This window comes from Leptonotus elevatus, chromosome 9 (genome assembly GCF_054856555.1).
Source record: "Leptonotus elevatus isolate MCC_2025b chromosome 9, RoL_Lele_1.0, whole genome shotgun sequence".
In the NCBI taxonomy this organism is placed as follows: Eukaryota; Metazoa; Chordata; class Actinopteri; order Syngnathiformes; family Syngnathidae; genus Leptonotus; species Leptonotus elevatus.
In genome coordinates, this window is record NC_141247.1 from 6,636,997 (window position 1) to 6,657,441 (window position 20,445).

The 20,445-nt window shown below is 39.3% G+C and overlaps 1 protein-coding gene across 4 annotated transcripts in view; it reads left to right on the plus strand.

Annotated features, from left to right (window-relative positions):
• The window catches only part of LOC147168211 (teneurin-2-like), a 277,180-nt gene that overhangs the window by 226,389 nt on the left and 30,346 nt on the right, over positions 1-20,445 (plus strand). For 3 of the 4 annotated variants that reach the window (XM_086085533.1, XM_086085535.1, XM_086085537.1), the window contains 8 exons: positions 2,526-2,651; positions 5,923-6,149; positions 6,611-6,806; positions 8,486-8,587; positions 8,999-9,193; positions 13,713-13,913; positions 17,436-17,621; positions 18,545-18,571. In XM_086085533.1, coding sequence (XP_085941659.1) covers positions 2,526-2,651; positions 5,923-6,149; positions 6,611-6,806; positions 8,486-8,587; positions 8,999-9,193; positions 13,713-13,913; positions 17,436-17,621; positions 18,545-18,571 — 1,260 coding nt within the window. The remainder of the gene's footprint in view (positions 1-2,525; positions 2,652-5,922; positions 6,150-6,610; positions 6,807-8,485; positions 8,588-8,998; positions 9,194-13,712; positions 13,914-17,435; positions 17,622-18,544; positions 18,572-20,445) is intronic. The other variant, XM_086085534.1, reaches the window with a different exon arrangement.

The window sequence follows — 20,445 nt, forward strand, 5'->3', positions numbered from 1 at the left end:
GCCCAGGTGTCAGCACCTTCCATCGCCTGGGAGCAAAGGAGAAAGGAAAGAATGAATAATAAAGAAGACACAAAAAACAGACCAGTAGCGATAAGACGTCTTCAGTGAGAATGAGTGTGCCCCGGCAGCGAATCCTGAAGCTACATCCGCTTTTTTTTAGCAACGTTTACACTCCTCCCTATGTGTGCAAAGCTTTGACAAGTGGAGAAAGAATTTGACAAGAGCCAAATTGATTCCTGCGTTTCTGATGCAGGTGTTGCAGACTCCCATAGCTTGGAGCTGCCCGAGGCTGGGAGTCATACGTAACACCTGTATTCTACTTAATATACTGTATTCTCATGTTTCCAAGCGTTGTGCTACATGTAGTGGACCAATGTTTTCCAACCTTGATTGAGCCAAGGCACACATTTTTAAATGAACAAAACAAAACACAAAAATATGAATACTGACTTACTCAGTGGGAAATCTGAGTTTAATTGAACACAGCAAAGCTTCTTAGAAGCCATGATATATTTTATTGTATGAATGGCAACAGGTTGTGCAAAGGTTTATTGTACCAGCTGTCATTTAATGGAAGAACGTTTAATTGTCCTGTCTGGCACCACATGCCGCTGACAATGAACAATGATATATATAGAATTAATAAGAATATTTTTCAAATGAAAAATGAAGTGAAATTGGACAAATTCCTGCAGCAGCCGGATTTCTCATTGCACGCTGCTTGGGAATAAGCTGATGTATTTTTATTTTTTTGCTTTCAGACTTCTTATGACTAACTAATTTAAAAGGATACTATCTTGAATACACCAGACATAGCATCTTACTTGTTTACACCGAGAAGATTATTCAAATGCACAAAAGAGATTGAACAGAACAATTGCCACAAAAGACAAAGCAAGCCAAACCCAAAATTATTTATAACCTGGCCAAATTTGGTGTTTTAGCTAAAGATGAAAAGTGTTTCTTATTTCTTATATTCCTGTGAAATGTTTTTCCTGAAGTGTTTTATGTATCTAGAAGACTTTTCGCTTGTTACTATAGTTACTCCTTGAGATCACCTATCCAGCATGTTTTGGATGTTACCCTCCAAAGCACCTGATTCAAACGATCAGGACCGTTATCACGCTTCTGCAGAGCTTGCTGATGAGCTGATCATAGATCTAGATCTAAAGCTATGTTCACACTGCAGGTCTTAATGCTCAATTCCGATTTTTGGGTGAAATCCGATTTTTTGGAGTAAGCGTTCATATTACCTATTAATTGCGACCCCAGTCTGTCTGCTGTGTGGACGTTATGTGTCCCCAAAGTGACCCGCATGCGCAGAAGAAGATACAACTCCGCTCACAACACAAAAAAACTAAAAAATCTGATCTGGGTCGCATTTGCCTGCAGTGTGAACGTAGCCTTAGATGTTAGGGGATGGGCGAGTACCAATATGGCATCAGTATTGTGGCAATACCTTGTATCGGAAGTCGCAATGACATGATATCTTCATCCATTAGCAGTATCTTCGTCCTTCTTGTGGCCGTTTTACGACCAGGAATTAGAAATGAGGAGAATTCAAAAATTACATTTAATTTAATGCAAATTTAAGGGAAAATTATATGTTGGGATATATAGATATTTCTTTCAAATTACCTGTCATTGTTTTTTGGTGAAAATATTATGTATCAAAAGTGACTATACAAGAATTGAGTAATCGCACTGTTGTTGGTCTGAAAAAAACAAAATAGCTCAAGTTTCCTAATTATCTAATCATACTTCTACAGGTCATTTAATATTCCATGGAATTCAAGGTATCCACAAATTCCCTTCCTATGACTGTATGATACATGTTTATTGGTATGGGAAATAAGGGAGCTATTATTCAGCGTATGTATTAAAATAAACGTCTAGAAAATGAGATTGAGATGAGATAAATGCGCTGGTCCCGGGGAGTTCATTCCTCAAATAAAGTTCTGAATAAGGCGACAGAAAAAAGTTAGGCACATGAGGCACAAGCACAGTCCTTTTCCCGCAGCAGACGATAATAGAACATGGGAGGAAAAGAGGAGGACAAGAGAAGGAGTCAGAGAGTGATCTCCTCAGAGAGCAATCTGTCACCTGCTCTCTGAGAGACGGTGTAAAGGCCCCCAAATAAAAGCAGGAGATGCTGTCAGCTTGAAAGACGATTGCGAGATGCTGAGCTATAGAGGAAGAAAACGTAAAAAAAAACAAAAAACTTTTTATAGGTTTGCTGCCAGTTTTGTCAGACTTTTCTCAAGTTTCAACTTTAAGTATCCCCCACTGAATTAATGGCTTCTTTTTTTAATTGATAGCAGTGACACAGAATAAAAGAGAATTCTCTAAGCGCTGTCCTGGTCGTCGTGTAAATGACAGACTATACTTAGAGGGTTGGCCCTGCGTATCTCGAGCTTTCAAGCCCGTCTGTTATCATAGCAAACTTTCTAGTGTACCGTTCATGTCATATGTCCTCACGTACTCCCCCACTCTCCTCCTCCCTGTCTCTATCCGTTTGTGTGCAGCAATCAACCTACTGGGTTTGACATGGCAGCTGAAGACGTCGGATGGCCCGGTGTTAAAAAACAACGGACAAGGGGCCGCCGTGCCTGTCAACAGTGATGTGGCCACGCTGCCTTCTGGAGGCAGAGGTATGAACTACAGCACACTCAAACTCAGAAACAACCTCAGCAATGAATGTTAGAAATGGATAAGTAAAAACACTCAACAGAACAGGACAAGACATTGAATCCTAATATAGTGACTTCAAGTTTTCATGTCTTAATTTGAAAATGAAAACGCACATGAAAATATGTTTCTTTTATACCTTTTGGGGATGCCGTGATCTGCTTCTTTTATGTTTGCTTTTTCACATTGCTGACTGTGGCTTGATTAAGTGCAGATGTGGCAGTAGTACTCGCACTATGTATCTAAGTAGATGCACAGATACTTCAGATTTTTTTTTAAACACACAAAAAAAACATCTAGTAACAGTAGAATTTGGACTAAACTATTTAAAGCGACAGTGTGTAGAACTTTGTGTCATCTAGTGGCAAACTAATAGGATGCAATGACCTAAGTTCAAAGTGTGTGCACTACGGTGCCTCGGAGAGTCTACACTTTGCAAGCCTCCTACCAATTACAATTAGCTAAGTTCTTCTCCTTCAAGTATCTGTAGCAGAAAGATGGCGGCGAAACATGCCAGCATCCTGTAAGACCAATGTAATATAATTATCGATTATTAAACCTATGATAATGCACACAAAAAAGAAGTACCTTTATTTGATAGAACATATCTTTTTGCATATTATTGAAATTAAGTGGGTTTTTAAAATAAATGACTGAAAAATCCCAAAATTTCTACACACTGTTTCTTTAAGTAAAAGTACAAATATACCAACCCTGAAATGTATCTAATTACAAAAAAAAAGAAAAAAAGGTTGTTGTTGTTGTTGTTTTTTCTTACTGTCAATTACATACCTGTACATTGTAAATGGCACAATGCTACAAATTAAATTCTGACTGGATAATGAGGGCTGAACTGACAACGTTCTGCTTAAGCAACACAAAACGGTAGAACAAAATAGTTAAATTAGCGGTAATAACTGAAAAAGAATCACCTTACTGAAGTGAAGTGTGTAGGGGGGGGGGGGGGGGGTACACACAAGAAAATAATTTTTTTAACAGTAGAAGCTGGTGTTTTTTTATTGTCACAAGACAGCATATTCACCACAAATCATTCCTGTGGCTGTTATAAAAAATGTATATTAGGCCATGGATGTGTAATATCTTTCATCTTTGAATCTGTTGCATCCTTGTTGAAAAAGTTCTCAGGTTCACATCCTGCCATGATGCAAATTCTCAATCAAATGAACGGCGTTCTCAACCACCGTTGACTTTTTCAACTTTCTCCGTTTACATGTTTTATGCAATGTTGTCATCTATGGAGGTTGAAAAATGATTGCGCCTATTTTGACAAAAAAAAAAGGAGCACAGCACAAAGTACAGAAAACTGAAAAATATACTTTAGTACAGCAATTAAATATTTGTACTTTTTTTTTATTTTATTAAAAACCCAGCCATAGTGCTGTTCTATTTGGCGGAAATAATGATAGACCTGCAACTTCTCTTTTGATCTTACAAAAACATTATTTTTTTTTAAATGAGCAATTTACAGTCCACTACCTCTGCCTTGAGGGCTTTTAAATAACATTGTCCACTGCTAATAGAGTTTTGCACCCAAATGGGCTCACACCAACTCAAACATGTCCATAAATGATGGCACCATATGAGCTGTGTTATCACTAAGAGCTTTTTAACCACTCTGCTGAGTTATGGAGAGCAATTGTCGGTTTATCAGCCAAATAAAATATCAGCAGATTCACCAACACCCCCACTGCATTGTCTCTCACCCTTTTAAGGACCCCCTTGCATATTTCTTGGTTCACTTACTCTGCTTACGCAGCATGGACTATTTGTGGGGAGGCACTTTGTGCCAAAGCACAGTTCTACACTACTGAGCGTACTGTGTTCCCCAGATGTCTGGACTTGATGCAGATGTTGTTCTTCGCCGTCTTACTTTTATTTCTTAGCTATTCTGCACACTCGTCTTCTTTTTTTCCTGTCTGGGCTCCAAACACGCCTCTGTTAGATGGCTGACCTGATTGCAAACTGCTTTGAGTTTCGTCGTGCAACTCTGCTTATCTGCACTATCATTAAGATTTAAGACCGATAATCAAGGTTTTAAGTATCTCAACAGTATACTGTTTTGAATTATGCAGCATCCTGCTTCCCAATGTCCCAATGTAGTACTATACATTATATTAATTAACATGTATTGCTAGGCTTCACACAAGCAGGATTTTTGGTTGCTCAACGAGTTTGAAGATAACAATAATCAATCACTGATTCTATCAGAAGATGGAGCAGTATATCTATTTTATCATTTATATGTACTCCACAATCAACCGCCACCATTTGCGGAGGATAGGGACTGGCCCGGCCCACGAAGAGCGAAAAGCCACGTATAATTGATGTCAATTGAAATGCATGGGGGGGAGGAAATCTTAAAAAAAAAATGCTGGTTAACTATAAATAATGTCTTATTTGGAGCCGATCAATGACCTCATTGGCCGATTTTGCATATATTGTTAAATATTGTCCAATCCTGAACCAGCGGATCAGATCGGTCTAAAGTCTAGTTATAGCTAAATGTTCTGTTAGGGTCCGTCCAAAGTCCTGCTTGATCTTTTTCTTGAATGTCTGCTATGCTAACATTAACCACCATAAGGCTGTATTATCCCAGTTTAGACTATTTTATGATGCCAAGAAAATCAAATACAGGACGCATGCCTTAGCCACGCCCACACAGGATTGTATTGGAGTTTTCCTGTGTGACCTTGTTTCAACTGACAGTCGGGTGCATAACATTAGGAAGATACAGAGCCAGCGAATAAGGTCACGATGAAAAAACAGTCCAGCCCACATATCTAATTATGTGTGCCAAAATTACAATGTGCACTCTAAAAACAGTTGGGTCAAAAATAACCCAACAATGGGTCAAAAATGGATCGATCCTCTACTTGGGTCCATTTGACCGAAGTTTAAGTCAAGAAATGCTTTTTTTTAGTGTAAAACAACTCGTAAATATTGGTCAGATCATTTACTTGGGTCAAAAAATTGGGTAATTTTGTCTAAAACACCCCAAAAAGTTGGGTCAAATTGACCCATAAACTGTATCAGTCCTTTTTTTTTTTATCTATAATTAGGTTAGTTTTGACCCAACTGTTTTTGAAGTGTGTGGCTAAATCTAACACTTGTCATGCTCTGCTATTCAAATACCCTCAAGTATCAAAGAAGATGACTTTGTTGTAAACGGTCAACTTTTAATTCAAGCAATGCCTGTAATCACAGATTATGCAGTTTCTTTCCCCCTCGCTCCAGGTCCATGGATGGGACGGAACAGCAGTATAGAAACGGGCAACATTGACATAGGAAGGAGAGTGACCCAAGAAGTCCCGCCTGGTGTATTTTGGAGGTCCATGTTGTATCTCGGTCAAGCCCAGTTCCTCAAGTTCAACATTTCCTTGGGCAAAGATGCCCTGTTCGGAGTCTATATTCGTAAAGGCCTGCCTCCCTCACATGCACAGGTAAATGGCAGCAATAACAAGGGTAGATCTGATACTGATACTACCAATCACACAAATAGCATTTTATTAATCATTAATCTGTTTTGATCTGCTAAATTAGTCCCATGCATGAAGAAGCTATTAGAATACTTCGTCATGTCATGAGATAGGCTATTTTGTGATTCATTACTCGAAAAAACTAATTTAATCCATGATTTACATTTAATTAAATCTCACAGTAATGTGACTTGTATACACTCCTATTAGTTACAAAATGTCCAATTAAGAGCCATGTTGATTTGGAGATAACCATTTCACTTCCTGGTCAGACTAAAACTTTTTGAACTACACACATAAATGTCTCTTTTTTTTTCTTTTTTTTTAAGCAACACTACCACTTAATTGCTGAATTCCAGGTTTGGCGCTATTCTGATTCCTCTCTTCTTTCTTCACTGAGATGGCTTTTCTACATTCTCCTGCAGTATGATTACATGGAGCGCTTGGATGGAAAGGAGAAATGGAGTGTGGTCGAGTCTCCGCGAGAGAGGAGAAGCATCCAGACTGTGGTCCTTAATGAGGCGGTGTTTGTCCAGTACCTGGATGCTGGAGCCTGGCATCTGGCCTTTTACAATGACGGTCGTGAGAGAGAGACCGTTTCCTTCAGCACAAACATAATGGGTGAGTCAGCATGAATGAAAAAAAAAGTAAGGTGTATCCCTTGTCTCCTAGCCACGATAATATTTAAAAAAAAATTAACGTACATATTGTATACAGTGTAAGGCGAATGTCAAGTCCTTATAGTGTCAATCAAAAATGAGCATTACTGCTTTTGTAAATGCACATTTTCATCCTGACCAATGCAATTTATATACATTTCAGTTGTCCTATAAGCAATAGCCAAGTGGTGGCTACTCAGTTACTTCAAATAGTCATCAATAAAAAGCCTAGAGTAAAAATAAATCCCCAAGCTTGTTTGTCAAAAATGGAATGCTGCTTTGATCATATAAATTAATTGTTTTCACCACCTGAAGGCTTGCAATTAATTTCAACTGTGTTCGGGGCTCGATTACGAGAACATGACAGAACGATTCAAGCGGAGTGAGAAAGAATCCTTCAGTGTTGCCGTCTCACGTCAGCGCTTTTACACAAGTAGCACTGTCGAGGAGCAGAGGCCGAGGTGGCAAGGGCACAGTGGAGTGGGTAAAGAGGGGGCAGCTAGTGAAAAAAAAAAAGCCATAATGGTGGGGGTCAAGCCATAGTGGGGTGAAGTGGTGGGAAGGATGGGAGGCGTGAAAGAGAGGTGGTGTAAGGATAAGAGGCAGATGAGGGTTGGAGATTTGGAGGAAGGAGATGAGGACACAGAGAGAATGGAGCAGGCAGGATTTGCAGTTTTCACATGAGGAGAATGAGTGGGATCTAACAAAAGCATAATGGGACTGTATTAGCAAATTCCACTAAACTCTCTTCACAGTGGATTTGGTGACATCAAAAGTGAACGGGAAACAAAAGTTTAACACTTACGCCCAATTCACCGGGTTTTTTTACGCCCGCCACAAGGAATAGAAAGCATTCGAGTCTGCGTGTCAATTCACACCAGCTGCAGTGCGTTGCGTATGCGGTGCGGAACAGATGCGGCGCTGCGGAAGGTTTCTGCAAGCGTTCTATTTTTTTCCGGACACCGCATGCGGATTGTCATGAAGCTGAAGAAATTACACGAGCCGGACAGGAAGCTAAGCGTCGGCATCAAGTTAGATCCGGTAGATTTCAAAATAAAACCGTTTGCGAACTATTTTTTTGGTTTTTTTTGACAAATGTGTTTTGTTGTTGTTGTGTTTTTTTTTGGGGGGGGGGGTATTGTAGGAAAATGCCTAAAGAAAGAAGCTATACTGCGCTTTAGACTAGACTTGTGCTTTAGGGTTAAAAAAAAATAGGGCCCTGAAACTTACTTATCAATCCATATTTGTTAGTGTTAATAAATTACTACACAAATAACAGGGAAAACTTTAAATAACTAATTGAGAGGGATAAACAGTGTAAGGTGAAAACTTTTTTATTTGCTTTAATACTGTGGTCAAGATTTTTTTATTTATTTTTTACTTGAATGCCATGGTCAAGGTGAATAAAAGGTAGCCTTCTGCCAGCATGAATGCATTCACTCCACACTGTTGAAAATCGCCTTTGAAAGGAACAAATCAATTTCCTTTTGATACTTTATGTGTAACAATTTAAGACTGAGCTCCTTTGTTTGACTTGTAGAATGTCAAATAGTGATTGGTGCCATTGGGTTCATGAATGCTTTGATGTTTTCTCACCATCTTCTTTCTCTCCGTCTATGTCACACTTTGTCTTCCTCACAGATTCTGTGCAAGAGTGCCCGCGCAATTGCCATGGTAACGGAGAGTGCAATTCTGGCGTATGCCATTGCTTCCCGGGATTCCACGGAATGGACTGCTCCAAAGGTATTGGCTACTTACTATGGTTTTGCTTTCATTGCACAACTGCGATGTTGTCTAATTAGAGAAACATCATGACGAGAGTAGTTTTGGGACCATTAAGTGCTGTAAAGATGGCGTGTCGAGCGGTGACAAGATGACTGATGATGAATGACAACTCCTCAACTTAATGTCTCCCTTGCTCTCTTCTCACCTGAGATAGACAGATTTGATGAATAGTTTAGTTACCTTTTGCCTCTAATTACTCTTTGTGTCAGCGCCACTCTCCAGCCCCCTAACCACTCTATTTAGCCTGCACTCAGTAATGTGAAGGTGGGGTAAAAATGGTGTGTGGAGGTGAACAAAGTGACTTTTTACAAATCTCTTTCAAATTAGGTTAATTGCTTTGTTTTCCCCTCCTCTCCTGTGTTCTGCCAGCGGCATGCCCGGTGCTGTGTAGTGGAAACGGCCAGTACGACAAGGGCTCCTGTGCATGTTACAGTGGCTGGAAAGGACCCGAGTGTGACGTCCCTGTCACACAATGCCTCGACCCTCTTTGCAGTGGCCACGGCAGCTGCACCAATGGCAATTGTGTGTGCTCCATCGGCTACAAAGGGCAGAGCTGTGCTGAAGGTGAGAGGAGGTGCATTTAAATGATTTTGTTGAGGAAGGTCGATGGAATGCCATATGGTCTTGGGAGAATGTAGCAGGATATGTTACAAAAAAAAGTGGACCGTAGTATATATTGAGTCTGGCTTATTTACAAGCTAAGTGGCCGAAAATATGGTGGCCATAATCTTTAACATTAGGCAAGGCAAAGTTTATTTGTATAGCACATTTCATACACAAGGCAACTCAATGTGCTTTACACAAGGAAAAAAACACCCATGAGCATCGACAAACACAGTAGTTAACAGAGCAAAAAAAAGATTTACTAAAATAACATACATTGACATTGTTAAAACATTAGACAGAAAACTTTTAAACATTTAGCGTAAGGAAGTTTAAAATAACAATAATTAAAAGGGAAAAAACATTATTTAAAACTGTTTAAAAGACCATAATCAAATGTATGTGAAAAAAGCAACGTTTTCAACCAGGATTTAAAAGCAATTTACACTCGGGGCTAACTTCACTTTTGTTGTCACCTTATTCCATTTGTGTGCAGCATAACAGCTAAATGCAGCTTCACCATGTTTACTTCCAACTCTGACTTCCACTAGTTGGCCCAAGCCTGTAGATCTCAGAGCCCCGCTGGGTTTGTATTCAATCAGCATTTCTTGAATATATTCAGGACCCAAACCATTCAGTGATTTATAGACCAGTAGCAGAATTTTGAAATCTCGGCTTAAAAGATTCTGGTACCAGATGCAGCAGAATGCTAATCTATGTATTATGTTAGAAATATTTTCAAAGGATGACTGATATGATGATTTACTGAGGAGTCAGTACCCAACCTCAAGCATCTGTTTATGCCATTTTCCATAGCATTATCCCCCAAGGACCGCATGAGTAGCCTGCAGGCCTGCTCTAAAAATAATTCACCAGTGCTGGGTCATTGTGATTTTCTGGGAATGTTGTAGAGGCTCTCATTTGAACGTTTAAACACTGACAGAGATGAATAAAAATTAAGTGTTGCATATACTAATATGTAACAGCTTCCTATAGTATTTGAGTAAATATTTGAGTAAATTTGTTGTTTCAGAAATGTGTATCAAACTGGTAGCTATTCGCATGAAACAGTAGCCATAAAATAGCTCCCAAGTTTCAAAAAGGATGGTGAGCACTGGTCTGGAGCCAATCCTAGTTGACTTTGGCGAGGGGCGGGGAACACTCACATCACAGGGGCGCATTTAGACCAACAACCATTCACACTTAAGAACACGCAAACTCCACACAGGAAGGCCAGAGCTGAGATTGAAAGCCCAAACCACAGAACTTTTGAGGCAGACGCCAAAGCAGCTTATTGGTTTGGTTAATTGCAGAATGCTTTTAGACTAGAAGTTTATGTCATGATAAATGACCTTATGAATGTAGAAGCTCTTTCACCAAAGTATTTCCCTTCATCCATTTGCTATACTTTTTATCCTCATTAGGTTTGCGGGTGAGCTGAAACTTATCCCAGTTGTTTTGGGCAAGTGCTAACCGCTTGCCCACTGTGCCTTTTAAATGCTGAAATATAACAAAAAAGCAACAACAAAAAAGTAAAACAAATCATTATTTTATCATTTTCAAATTAAATCACAGCGGAAATGCCCTGCAATGAATGCTAAAAAATCTGTGAGTAATTGTATCACATACAAAAAGGTCTGTTTATTGCCTGCTTGTTCCACAAGATAGCTAGCTGCAAGCCATTTTTCCCATTAAGGCTATCTCACTAAATAAAGCTCCTCCCCTCACTTCAATATTGTTCCTTGATCCTAAGATGCTTCAAGATGGCAAGACTTGGCTTTGGCCTGAGCACAAAAACAGTAAACAGGGAACAATATTTTTCGTTAAGTTTGTAATTCCTCATTCCTGCTCAAAATGATGCAATATTGAGAAGTCACCGAAAGGAAAAAGCACCTCATGATACTAGATCAGGGGTCAGCAATCTTTACCATCAAAAGAGCCATTTTAGGCCAAATAAATAAATAAATCTCTCTGGAGCTGCAAAACATTTGATTATTGTGATGAACGAAACGGTGTGTTAGTGTTAGTCTAATGTACTGAGGGGCCAATAGCTAATAAGAGCTGCACCAGAACACAGAAATATGATACATCCAATTAATTTTCTTCTACCTTTTTGTATTTTTTCATACATCCTTTTTCATACATTTTTAGACATTTCTGCCTTTCTGTCAAATGTCTCACATTTTTGGCAATGTTATGGACATATGGTCATTTTGTGCCTCTATTTTTTTGTGGCCTTTTTTGTTTTTCTGACATTTTTGGCAATTTTGCTGACATTTTATGGTAATTTGCGAGATTTCTTCTTTTGTTTTTGGACATTTTATGGTTACTTTTTGAATGTTTTCTTTTCTACCAAAAAAAAAAAACAGCAATCCCAAAGATATTTTATGGTAATTTTCTGCCTTTCTTCTTTTGTTTTTGGACGTTTTATGGTTACTTTTTGAATGTTTTCTTTTTTGCCTTTTTTAATCGTAATTTTCTGCTTAATCTCTCCCTTTTTGGATATGTTGAGGCAATTTTTTAAAAACTGTTTTATTTACCTTCCGTCTCTCTCTTTTTCCTGACAACTTAAAAATTTGGATTCTGACCATTTTTTTATATTTAATTATTGATTTTTTAATTGAATAAATAATTAATGTAAGGAATATTTTATCTGAAAAATGAAACTAAATATGTTTTTAAAAAAAAAAAAATATATATATATATATATATATATATTTTTTTTTTTTGTGTGTGAGAGAGATATCCAGAGGGAGCCACTGGAGAGGGACTAACACATCAGCCACATGTGGTTCCAGAGCTGCAGGTGGCATAACCCTGTACTAGATGGTTTTGTTTTTATGACGGTGTTACAGCACTATACATATGTGTACACATATAGTAAAATGGAAAATGGTACTTTTATATAGCGCTTTTCCACCTTACGAGGCCCTCAAAGCGCTTTACATTCGACTACTCATTCACCTATTGATAACGCAGCATCAGGGGAAACTGGGAGTTTAGTATCTCGATCAAGGATACTTTGATGTAGTCCCAATGGCATGGAATCGAGCCCACAGCCTCTGGATTGTGAGATGGCCACTCCACCACTGAGCCATGACACGCCACCCCCATATACTGTACGTATATATATCTACATAAAGTGTACATACAGTATATGCGAGGATACTTTTTAATTGAATTAATAAAGCACTCCATGCTGTCCATGCGATACTCTACTTAAGTCTTGTGAGTTTTGGCTCAATAAAGATACATTTGTGTATGCCATTTCTTTTCCTAGCCATAATGTCTCCACATATGATAATTATTTTATAAGAAACATGGTTGTTTGCAGCCAAACAAGCACATCGTACATCCACTGCCACACTCCGCTTAGCTCCGGTGTGACAGCTCATCATCGCTCGATCTCACACTGAGCGAGCGTCCCTTCCCTCCATATATACACAAAGTTGACGGATGGTACTGCAGCCAAACACTTCACAGATTTTTATTAAGGGATTAAATCGCATCTATTGATCTCTGTTAAGAAGTACCTGCCTGCCACGCTTTTGGTCGTCAAAAAGATGGACGAGCAGGAGTTGGAAAAATGGCATGAAAGTTTAAGGGGGAGCAGTCAAAGCAGCAATGAAAGGTCAATATGCATAGCGGTAAGAACGGGAGGCTTTGAATGAGAAAGTGAAGTGTGTCCCAGAGGGAAAGTTGAGGGGGAGGATTAAGAGTAGAGTAGAATGAGTGTTTAGGAGATTGACAGGCCAAAGAGGTCAAGACAATAGGCCGTAGAACAAGGTCAGCATTGGCTCCTGGTTTTCACTTCCAATCAATCTCTTCTCCTCTGGTTTCATATCTGATATTCATCCCAGCAGAGTCCCTCAAACAATTTACCTGGAGTGCCGGTGACATGAAAATCAATAGCTGCGAGTCGCCTTTTCTGCCAGGCAAACAAAAATGGAGGTTGCGATGTGTGAGCGTGTGTGCAAAAAGGGAGGGCGGGATGGTGGTCAATAGTGGCTGGGGAGTGGAAAGAAGACAAGGTGAGGCTGAGTGAGCAGGACAGAGGGTGAGGTAGGATGGGGGGGGGGGTATTTTTCCTGGGAGGAGGTCATTTGTCAAATTGTTTTTCTTTTGTTGTGCTTCTTTTTCTCTGTAGCGGACTGTTTGTCACGTTCGCCTGAGTATCACATGCACACATGAGACACGCTCAGAATGACAATTTGTTAGTATGGGTTGTTGCTCTTTCATAGTGGGACACAATTAAAAGATGCTGCTGTTCATTATTGTGTGCTTTAGTTGCCTCAGTTATGACGGCTAATGTTGTCTTTATTCTGTTATCTTTTGGTGTAGACAAAGGATGAAAAATGCCTCCTGTCATTTTTGTCTTTAAACACCTACTCATAACATTTCTTTGTCTTCAAGCATGAATTGTGATGTGCTGTTTTCTCATTTGCATTGGTCTGTTTTGATTGGATTTCTCTTAATGCAGTGGATTGCCTGGACCCCACATGTTCCAACAATGGCATCTGTGTGAATGGCGAGTGTCACTGCAAGCCAGGCTGGGGAGGGCTCCACTGTGAGCTGCCCCGGGCTCAGTGTCCGGACCAGTGCCATGGCCACGGGGCCTTCATTCCAGACACTGGGCTGTGCAGCTGTGACCCCAACTGGATGGGACCTGACTGCTCAATGGGTAAGAACGACCAAGAATACCCTGATATTTGTCACGCAGGTGTCAATTAGCAGTCTTCTTTAGTCAACTAATTCAGTAATTGTACAATATGTTCTTGTGGAATTCATGACACAAAGCTAATTCATATATTTTGGTTTTATTTGTTTTATATTTATCTGAACAACACCAGAATTACCCATGTGATAGACTTTGTTTTTAATGCTATAATAACTATAGGGTCTTATAAGAACCTAAAATCAAACACAAAATGACTAAAGGATAAAGTGGCATATACTGAGTGTTACCACACTTTAATTCATCACAGTTTACAATATGAAATATTGTGTAAAGAAAATTCATACACTTAAGGCCAAAACGGGAATGCAATTAAATTATTGCTATGGGTGGGGGGACAAGCTAATGGCTACCAAAGATGTTTTCTTAGTAACGTATGTTGTGATGAATCCATAAACTTGACCTTGTAAATAACACATAGTAGAACTAGACTAAGTGCAATTTTTGCAGAATTTGCGTGGGAATGCTGAAAGTTGAATGCTAATAGCTGAATGCTAAACTGACTGCTTATGAAGTCAATTGAAAAGAAAAAATGAATAAATTATGTGAAAATTACAAAGCATTAATTGTAGTTGAAAAATAAATGAATTAAAAGAACACTTGAACTCGGGAAGCAAGTTGAAATCTATATGGGAAAGTGTTATCTGAAAATACCCTCCATTAATATGGAAAAGTGGAACGAATGATATCCAATGGAAAAACGCAACAACAACACTCAATATCGCCATCCAAGCATGCAGTGCTCTGCATTCATTTAGAAGGAAAACTGGAACTAATGATATCCAATGGAAAAAAATGTTTTCCTTTTTTTTTTTTACCAAATGCGCCACTGAGCAGTATCAGACAACTGGTAATGATGGTCAGTTGTTTGTATGTAAGTGGGCATGGAAAGTGGGACTTCGAAAAAGTTCAATGTCAGTCCCATTGAAAATGAATGGGGAAAAGTTTATGTTTAACGTTAAATTGTGCGACTACTGTAAGTAATGTGGAATCAGAAGATAAATACCCCGGAAGGTGTGGATTTTTTTTTGCAAGTTTTAGTTGTTTTTTAAAATATTTTAGCAAATTTGAACGGTGTGAATCGGAAGTATTATGTGTGAGTTGTTTCACGGCAAAAAATTATGGCGAATAAAAATCACAATAACATATGTAGGAATGCTTCCAGCAGGGGTTTTTAATATGTCTATGGAGACAACCAAGACAATATTGCTAATGCTATGGATAATAAAGATGCAGTATACCTTCCTAAGAAATGGATGAAAATGTTGTTGTTTTTAAAAACTACTTCTTATTGTGAGAGCAAATCTGTATTTAATAAAACAACATTAAAAGAAATCAAAAGCCAAATTGAAGCAGAGTGAAAATAAATATGTCCATATTTTTATTGTTTGGCTCACAAAGGACTTAGTGAAAAATTTGCACCCTTTTAGGATTATCGATGCAGTCATTACAGGCCATAATACATGTGGAAAAACAAGTTGTCTACCACATTTACTATGCTGAAAATTACAGTATATGGTGACATCTGCCTTATAGTAAATTCACATTGCGAAGTGGAAAACAAACCATCCTGTGCATACATAGCAGGAGCATTTTTATATTCAGTGTCTTAATAAAATAAAGCCAGCAGCGATTCTCAGCAGCAGGACTTCAGCATTCATTAAAAGTGCAGCAATGCTTGACTTTAATATAAACAACAATGCTCCACACAGCAGTATCCCTCAGCAAGTACAGTATTCAAAACATCTGTGTGCATATTGCATCCTCAGCGCACGGGAATCTCAGACACATAATCAAAGTTGTCATGTGGCATCACATGCAACTGTCGACAGGAATTATGCACATTTCTATTTGTCGACATCATTGAAGTTGTCATAGACACCGCAAGAAACAAAACAATAGATTTAATACCAAAAATAATAAAGTGATACACATTATATTGGTTACTCAATTCATGATTCAAATCAGGTTGTCTACCACCTCCAACAATATTGCGTTATTTACCTTCAGGTAAAATTAAGCACCATCAAAATATTTAGGCATGCATTCATGGGAATCTACCATAACAAGAAATTCCTCATGCACCTACACTCCACATGTGGATGCACACTTATTTTTTTGCATGCAGCGAGGTTATTTTAGTTAACTAAAACTAACAAAATAGCTGAAACTAAAAATAAAAACATTTTTGTTAACGAAATAAAATAAAAACAGAAATGCTTTTTTTTTTTAATTAAAACTAACTGAAACTACATTTTACATTTGCAAAACTAACTAAAACTAACTATAATTACAGTGAAAATGTCCTTTTCGTCTTTGATAATTAATTTAACAAGAAACTAAAAATAAAAAAAATTTTGTTAACTAAATAAAATAAAAACAGAAATGCTTTTTTTTAAATTAAAACTAACTGAAACTACATTTTACATTTACAAAACTAACTCAAACTAACTATAATTACAGTGAAAATGTCCTTTTCGTCTTTGGTAATTAATTTAATACATGAGCCTTTGGGGTTGATTTTAAAAGTGATTTAAGTATATTCATTTCGACATTAACCGGAATAAGGACATTTGAAAGTGTGTCGCACGGAAGTGACATCATCTAGCAGTAGCCAAAAGAAAAACACCTTCAGATAACGTCACTCCTCCGTGACAATTTTGCGTGTTTGATTTTTAGCTCCAATGTCTCGCCTTGCATGCTTTTTCATTTAATTCACCCGAAACGCAAGGCTAGGTAAGAAGTATGTTACTTTTTAAATTTTACTATGGTATTTGTTAAATCTAGCACACAAGTAATACGCATTTTTTTTAATGAAAACTAATACTAAAACTAAACTAAAACTAAGCATTTTTTAAATAACTAAAATTAATAAAAACTAACAGAGCTGCCCTGAAAACAAATTAAAACTAATTGAATTTAAAGAGGAAGTCAACCTAAAAAGAATTATTTTTGACAATATGTTCTATGCAGGCCCACTAGTCTAAATATATTATTCTGTTTAATATTGCGTTAGTGAAATATGAGTCAAGCAACAAAATCCAGCCGTTTTTATCCATCTCAGGGGGCGGCCATTTTGCCACTTGCTGTCGAGAGAAAATCACATAAATGTTGCTCAGGTCTCAGGCAACAACCAATAACAGTGCAGCTTCAGAAAACAGGTGAGGTGGTTGTTGCCTGAGCCCTGAGCAACTGTGATGTCATCTTCAGTCGACAGCAAGTGGCAAAATGGTCGCCCCCTGATATGGATAAAAACTGTTGGATTTTTCTTCATAACTCATATTCCACTAACGCAATATTAATCAGAATGTCATGTTTAGACTAGTGAGGTCACATATAACATATCATCAAAAAATGTTTACGGTTGACTAACTACAATGAAATTTCCAAAACTATAACAACCCTGGTATGTAGTTTTCAATACCTGTGTGCATATAAGAGAAGTCTAACCTCCTTTTGGTCTCGCAGAGGTGTGTTCCGTAGACTGCGGAACACACGGAGTGTGCATGGGCGGAGCTTGTCGCTGCGAGGACGGCTGGACGGGTGCAGGATGTGACCAGCGTGTGTGCAACCCACTTTGCATCAAACATGGAACCTGCAAGGATGGCAAGTGTCAGTGTCATCAGGGTTGGAATGGAGAGCACTGCACTATCGGTGAGAGCAATTTACTGTGTGTGTGTGTGTGTGTGTGTGTGTGTGTGTGTGTGTGTGTGTGTGTGTGTGTGTGTGTGTGCGTGCGTGCGTGCGTGCGTGCGTGCGTGCGTGCGTGCGTGCGTGCGTGCGTGCGTGCGTGCGTGCGTGCGTGCGTGCGTGCGTGTGTGTGTGTGTGTGTGTGTGTGTGTGTGCAAGGGGGTGTCTGTTTAATGTGCTCTGAAACAGCAGCACCCAGTCAAATTAAACTGTCAACCCCTTCCAACTTTGTCTACAAATGAGGCTATAAGAAGATCGAGAATCAATCAGAACAAAAAGTGGGTGGTTCACAAAATCCGAAGCAGGATTTAGCAGAGTTCTGAGCCTTTCAAACAGCGGGGTTATTTGATAAAAGGTGAAACTTTTCACCTCACCGATGTGGACAAAATGTGTATGGTTGGTGTGTTTGTGTGTTTCCCCCATGTCAATCAATCAATGTCTCATACTGACATCACTGTCACTCCAGATGGATGAGTGCCAGATTTTTTGGATTCACTCACAGTGCTTTTAGTCGCAATGTCTCATTTTGCTGTCACCGCCAGCGCTGTGATTGCAACCTGATACACACACACATAAGACCAACACTTTGCATGCACTCACTCCTCCGACACATAGGAACGCACGGGGGAATAGCAGTTTATGATCTCCTCATTTCCCCCATCAGAAAGTAGGGCAGCTTTGACTGCGGCATCAGCCCGAGATGAAAGAATTGTCAGGCCTCAGCTTGGCGCGGTGCAAAACTTCCCCAGCAGCAGACACTCACAGCTTATCTCAGTTTGCCTGTTATTCATTTTCAGCTCTGCGTGATGTTTCTTGCATCTATTTATTCTATTTCTTTTTTCAATTCTCCCCATCTCTTACCTTTTGCACGTTTTCTCCCACTGCAGACCATGGGAGCATGGTTGACAAAGCAGGTACCGTATCTTGACTCTGGTGTTTTGTTCATTAGCCTGTGGTGATAGAAGCTAGCTGCTACATTTGTGGGTTCTTGGCCTGGCTTGGCTCCGTAGACTCTGTGGTGCTATCTGTACGTACAGTAGATTAGGGTGCCAGCCTCAATGATAACTCCCTACATGTAGTGCACTCCCTGTTGCAGCAGTGCACTACTGCAGGAGTCTGGTGTCATTGAGCCCCGGACGTGGGGTGCCGTCGAGCCGAGCGTGGTATCAGCAGTGTCGAGGCGCTGTGCTGTCAAAGTGTGGATGTGCATGCATGTGAGAGTGTTTCCGTGTAACACACACACACAAGAATCTACTCATAAATAGCCCTGGTATTCGAGTCGTGTAATACGTGAAACGATGCTGCTTCACAAAAGGAGAAAATGATGAAAGCCGTAAAGAACATTTGAAGTAATTGGAAAATTTCAGAGGCTGCTGATGCAAAAATTACAGAGCTGTTGAGTGTCTGTGTGCCTTTGTATTTGGATATTTGTGGCACCTTTCATGGTCATTGTCAGTGATTACATGTATTTTCTGAGTGCACATATAAACAACATTCTGTATTCATTCTAGACATCTTTATTAAATTCACCCTGTTCTACTTATAATAAAGTCACAGCTATCACAAAAATAAACAAATTCACTAGTGTTGTATGGCTGAGCCCAGTGACTGGTGGTTATTTTGTACTTCGTATTCTTATAGTGCCCTAAGTTTAGTGTTAAGCGTAAAGTTAAGTTTGGTGCCCTAGGCGTACATGCAGATTGTCCCCTTGCTGGCATAAATAAATAAATAATTAAATACATAAATAAATAAATTTAATAGCACACAATAAATACCAAATTTCATAGACAACTACAGGGAGTCCTCAAGTTACGTTGGAGTTACGTTCCTATGCTAGCGATGTAACCCGAATTTCGACTTAAGTCAAATTTCCCCATTAAAGTCAATATTTACATTGAAATACTTTTTATAAAAACATCTAAAATACATTCAAATAAAAAATAAGATGCTGCACTTACCATTACTGCTTAAAGGTGGATGGAAAAGAAGGGGAGGAGGCTGTTTCTACCCGTCTCTCCACCTTGGTGAAGTACTTGGTGATGTCTGACTGGTAGACAATTTTCCTCTTTTCCTCCCAGATCTCACGGTCGCACCGCACACTGTCCATCACGCCACTTGAAACTTTTGAAAATCGTTCCTTGTTCTAGAAGTGAAAATCCTTCAGCTAAGCCCTTGGTTGTGAAATGTCTTTGTTCTGGGGCTTCTGTGGATTCCTCTTCTTGCTCCAGCTGCTTCTCCAATTCAATCAAGTCCTCCGTTGATAGCTCTTCTCCTTGTGAATCCAGAGGTTCTGTTATGTCGTGCTCGTCCAAATCCAGTTCCAACCGCCGACTGATTTCGACAACTGTATCAATCACAGAGTCAGGAGTCTCCTCAAAGCCAGGGTACTTGCTCAAAAATTGCGGGCTCTCAAAAAAAAAAAGTTCTTCCACACACCGTTTATGTTGCTCTGCTTCAACTCCGCCCACGCATCGGCGATGTTCTTAATGCCATCACGGATGTTATACCCCTTCCAGAAGTCCTTAAGGTTGAAGTTCTCTTGATTTTCCGTCATCTCCGACGCCTGAGCCATAGTCCTCCTCAGGTAGTATGCCTTGAAGGACGAGATGACGCCTTCATCCATGGGCTGCAGTAGGGATGTCGTGTTTGGTGGGAGGTAAACCACCTTGACATCAGGGTAGAAGATGGCCTTGTCAAGCAAAAGTAGGATGTCCTTGTCCGCACAGTACAGCTCCACTGCGGGGACGAACTGTTTGATGAACCAATCACCCACGCCTTCCTATTTGAC